The 4,704-nt window shown below is 39.2% G+C and overlaps 1 protein-coding gene across 4 annotated transcripts in view; it reads right to left on the bottom strand.

Annotated features, from left to right (window-relative positions):
* LOC107693862 (protein GPR107-like) overlaps positions 1-4,704 on the bottom strand; it is a 28,382-nt gene that overhangs the window by 9,314 nt on the left and 14,364 nt on the right. For 2 of the 4 annotated variants that reach the window (XM_016493393.1, XM_016493394.1), the window contains exon 17: positions 4,492-4,613. In XM_016493393.1, the coding sequence (XP_016348879.1) occupies positions 4,492-4,613 (122 nt within the window). Of the gene's footprint in view, positions 1-4,459; positions 4,614-4,704 lie in introns of those variants that run through there. The other 2 variants (XM_016493395.1, XM_016493396.1) reach the window with 2 other exon arrangements.

Here is a 4,704-nt window from a genome sequence, read left to right as displayed (position 1 = left end):
GAGACAAAAACATTAAAACCCATTATAAACGAGGCATTTGTTGCATCCAGTGGCGACATAATTACGGATTATAATGACTTATTACTGTCGTTTTATGCGTCTTCGTACGTGGCTAACTTAGTTAGCTGGATTTGATTGTTGATGATTTGGCATGATCTTGGATTGTTTGGTTCTTCAAAGCTCATCCCGGAGTTGCTGTCATAGCAACAGGTCCACTATTGATCGACCTCTAATGACCAGTCTGCCAAAACAACAGCTTGTGGAATGTGCCGCTCTATGACGTAATCGTGTGGCTAAACCCCGCCTCCGCAGAAGAAGATAAACGCCTGCTTCTACATCACTGCCTGTTTAGCCCCGCTCACTGATTTGCGCATGCAGTGTAAATAACGTGAGAGGCAAAAGCAGGGGCCCGTTCTTCGTACGTTGCTAACTCAGTTAGCTGGATTTGATTATTGATGATTTGGCATGATCTTGGATTATTTGGCTCTTCGAAGCTCATCCTGGAGTTGCTATCATAGCAACAGGTCCGTAAGCTTAAACCTGCTCAGGAGCAGGTTTATTTAATGTAAACAGGATTAGATTGCATCTTTTTAAGAATTGAGATTTAAAATCTGTCCGCTACCACCGCTACTTTATCCAGGGACAATAATTAAAAATAATAATCATTTAAAAATTAATTTAAAGATAATATAATAATGTTGTGTAGTCTTTAATACTATAGACACAGCCAGTTTTACTCACTGAAAGATTTATTCGTCATAAAATTATTACTTCATACTTGTATTTGAGTCTTACACACATGCTATACAGATAATGTAGAGTCGTGCATTAATTTGAGTGATGACATATTATGGGAGTGGCTTGATGGAGCGCAGGAGATGCAGATAACATGATCTTGCTGTCACGTAAAAAAAATCTGTTCAAATATAAAATTAAATGAAGTGCTAATTACTACAATGAAATAAAAATGTAAAGCCTGTAAAAAATATTAGAAATCGTGAATATAAATAATTGGGAATTTTAAATATAAAATTAAATGAATTGCTAATTACTACATTGAAATAAAAATGTAAAGCCTGTACAAATATTAGAAATCGTGAATAAAACAATTGGGAATCATGTAAAATATTTAAATAAAATAACAGTGCACATTTAATTTATCTATTATAACATTATGTAGTTTTGTTCGCTTGGCTGTTTCCTTATAAAAGTCCAGAACTGTGTCAAGTTTTTTGTCAGGTGTCATTTTTAGTTATATGATGTCATTACGTTGCTGTCTTGCCGCCAGACAATCGCTGCATTGCTGATTGTGGTTTAGAGTATCGATACATAGCCCCTTTTAAACCAACCCATGAATGCGCAATTATCTCAGATAACTCAATCCAGCCATACTAATCATCAACAACAGCTGCGTTCGAAGAACCGAATTAGCAAGATCCTGATTAGCGCGATGATATCATCTTGGATGTGACATTTTCTTGGATGTAATAAGCGACGTACGAAGAACGGGCCCCATCTCTGCATTTGTGATAGGAGAAATGACAAACAAGCGCTACTCGCAAATCTTCCCACATCGTGACGTAGATATGTGGGGGCGTGTTAGAACGAGCCATTTTAGGTAGGCGTGGTTGACTCTTAACTTTTATAAAGAATATCTCTTTGGATTTGAGACTTTAGTCTTTGCAACTTTACAGATCTTCTTTATGCACCAAGAGCTTGTAACACTTCAAAGAGAAAGGAAAAATTTAAATCGCATCATATGACCCCTTTAACCATGAACACAAAAGCCACACCTCACAAATGGCTTTTAATTGGTTTATTTAGTTAGCAAACATGTAACTATAATCGTTAAGTTCTTTCCATCTATCAATTTCTTACTTTCACATTTAAAATATTTTATGAGGTTAACTTCTACCCTACTTGTGGTCAGTCTGCACACGATCAACAAGCTCGTTTTCTTTGCCGCCCCTTTAAATAAAGTTTACAGGACCAAGCATTCGATCTACGTCAGAGCGTCCACAAATCTTTCTACAGCACTGTTGGCAGGGCAGCCAGAGCGAATTTTGACACTCTCACCGGCGGCGATATGAACGCACAGATAACCCAACTGTTGCACTATAATAAAAGGTGTCTGAATGAAAGAATGAATGAATAAAGGCACACAGGGCAGTTTGGACCTAAACTCTGAATGCTCATGAGAACAATGCTCTCTATTTTTGTGGTTACCATCATCCATCTTTTCTGTGTTCGTTGCGAGACTCAATGAGGACAGCTGAATTAGGCCGCATCACAAGTCACCCCAAAAAAAGTTTTTGGGAAAATAGGCCACAAAAAAGCTCTCTGCCCATTCAGCTTGGGAGGAATACAAGTGAGAGTACAGCACAATGCCCTGTGTAAGGCAGGTGGGAGATATACTGTGGGAGGAGGTGAAGGATAAGAAGACAGCGGAAAGTGCAAGCAAGGAACAAGGACATATGGAGTCACAGGGCTATTTTGGGAAATGCCGGGGTGGGGGGTGGATAGAGCACATGCCGCCTGAGGGGATGCGGAATGCGGGGTGAATGGGAGATGGGGACTTGGGAGGATAGGGGTTGTCAAAGAACAGAACAAGACTTGGACATCAGGGAGTGGAGAGAAATGCAATCCACCGAGATCTTAGAGAGAAAATCACAACGATGGGGAAAAATGACAAAGCCTGAAGAGATGAAGCAAGAGAAAGTCATTAAAACACACTGAATCATCTGACCTGATGAGGCCACTCAAATTGTGAGCAAGTGGCACAGCTTTGAAATAAGTAGCAAACGTTTGGATGTGCATGTGTAAAGAAACAGGGCATTACAGGTGCTCTCAGCTAGGGCATGTAATGAGGATGGCTACCAAGTCTGGGCTTCTTCTAGAGCCATGACAGGTGGCTGGATCATTGTAAACCTGTCCGTGTGACCAGGTCACTGCTGGTAATGGAGAGCAAGAGGGTCATGGTATGTAGAAGAGTTGCACGCGAAAAACACATAGAGAAGAAAGATGCTCTTATTATAATAAAAGCAAAAAAATCAGAGTAATAATCTTCATTTTAAACTGAGAGAGACAGTCTCGTATGGTCATCTGTCATCACTGGCTCTCTGTGCTGTGAGTGAGTCACATTATCTTGAGAAATCAAACTGTCCTGGACCTTTTGAGATAAAAGAATGACGTACTATGAAAACATGTCAAGGTACAGTCCATTCACTTCCATTCAAACTTGTGCAAACGCTTGAGGGCAGAAACGTTCTTGAAATGTCCTGTTTTTTGTTACATTCACCTTATTTTTCAACGTGGAAATAAGCTTTTTCCTGTGAATGAGCAAGACTTCTGATTCATTATATTTAAAATAAAATAAATAAATAGACGACTAAAGTGCAGTAAACACTAAAACACTTAAAGGGGTGATGAACTGAGAAATCAAATTACCCTTGATCTTTTGACATATAACAGGTCAATGTAGTATTAAAACATGCTGTAAGTTTCAAAACTCAAAACTTTCTCGTTAGTTTAAAAACAGCTTTTATTGAAACCAAGCTCAGAAAACGACTTGTTTTGGATTGTGCCATTTTATGATGTAATAGTGTGGCTAAGCACCGCCTCCGCAGGAGAAGATCAACGCCTGCTTCTACATCACTGCCTCTTTAGCCCCGCCCACTGATACGCGCTTGTAGTAGAATGAGAGGAAATACTAGAGAGATGCAAGCACAGGATTACTCCATCAACAGAATCATAAAGATGACATTACAAGATTACAAGACACTATGTAGTGTAAATTGTGAAAAATAGTCTTTGAATTGCCTTCCTTGCGATCCTAACATATCTACATCGGACGTGAGCGCTGCTGCGTCATGTCGCGAATCAATTTCTCTTTCAGCTTTCAAGTGGACCATTCACACTCCTAATTGAGATTGTAGATAGAGTGTCAATGGTCCATTTGAGAGATAGGTGGCGGTAATGCACTTAAAAGTCTGCGATCTGCCGTAAAGCAAGAAGAAGAAGACGATGACGCCTCACGCGCCTGCTGTTGAGAACGCGCTCAGGAGGACGCGCCGCCGCTCAGGACAGTTCGAACAGTTCGGACATTGCGTGAATCAGAGGTAAAAAACTATATAAATACTGTTCAGTTTCTTGCACAGACCGATCGTTTTGTGTCTTTTGGATGCCCTGGGGGTAAGCAGATAAACATCAAATTTTCATTTTTGGGTGAACTATCCCTTTAAGTAAAATCACACTAACATTATAAGTGAACCTCATAAGACATTATATAATAATAAAAAAATGCAGTTCATGACCCCTTTAATGCTTTAAACCAGTGTGTATGATTAAGATAATAATTATATATTATACCAAAAAATACCAGTGAATGCAGCTGACACTGGCTGGAAAAGCACATTCAAGTAAAATGGCAAGCTAAGTTAAAAATAAGGTGGATATGCACCAGTAGCTGTGTATTTATGTATGATTTCTTACACATCGTCCATCTCCACGTCTTCATCCTCCACAGACAACAGTAGGTACGGGTTGTAGGAGGCTGGCCGGAACTTGTGTCCGGTTAGGAAGAAGAAGGTCAGAGTGGCCAGCTCATCCAACAGCTACAAATAAAAAACAAAACACTAAATAAAACCTTGAATGGTTTATATATATATATATATATATATATATATATATATAGCCCTATATATT

This window comes from Sinocyclocheilus anshuiensis, unplaced genomic scaffold, assembly GCF_001515605.1.
Source record: "Sinocyclocheilus anshuiensis isolate Anshui unplaced genomic scaffold, SAMN03320099.WGS_v1.1 scaffold1392, whole genome shotgun sequence".
NCBI lineage: Eukaryota > Metazoa > Chordata > Actinopteri > Cypriniformes > Cyprinidae > Sinocyclocheilus > Sinocyclocheilus anshuiensis.
This window is presented reverse-complemented; position numbering and strand designations above follow the sequence as displayed.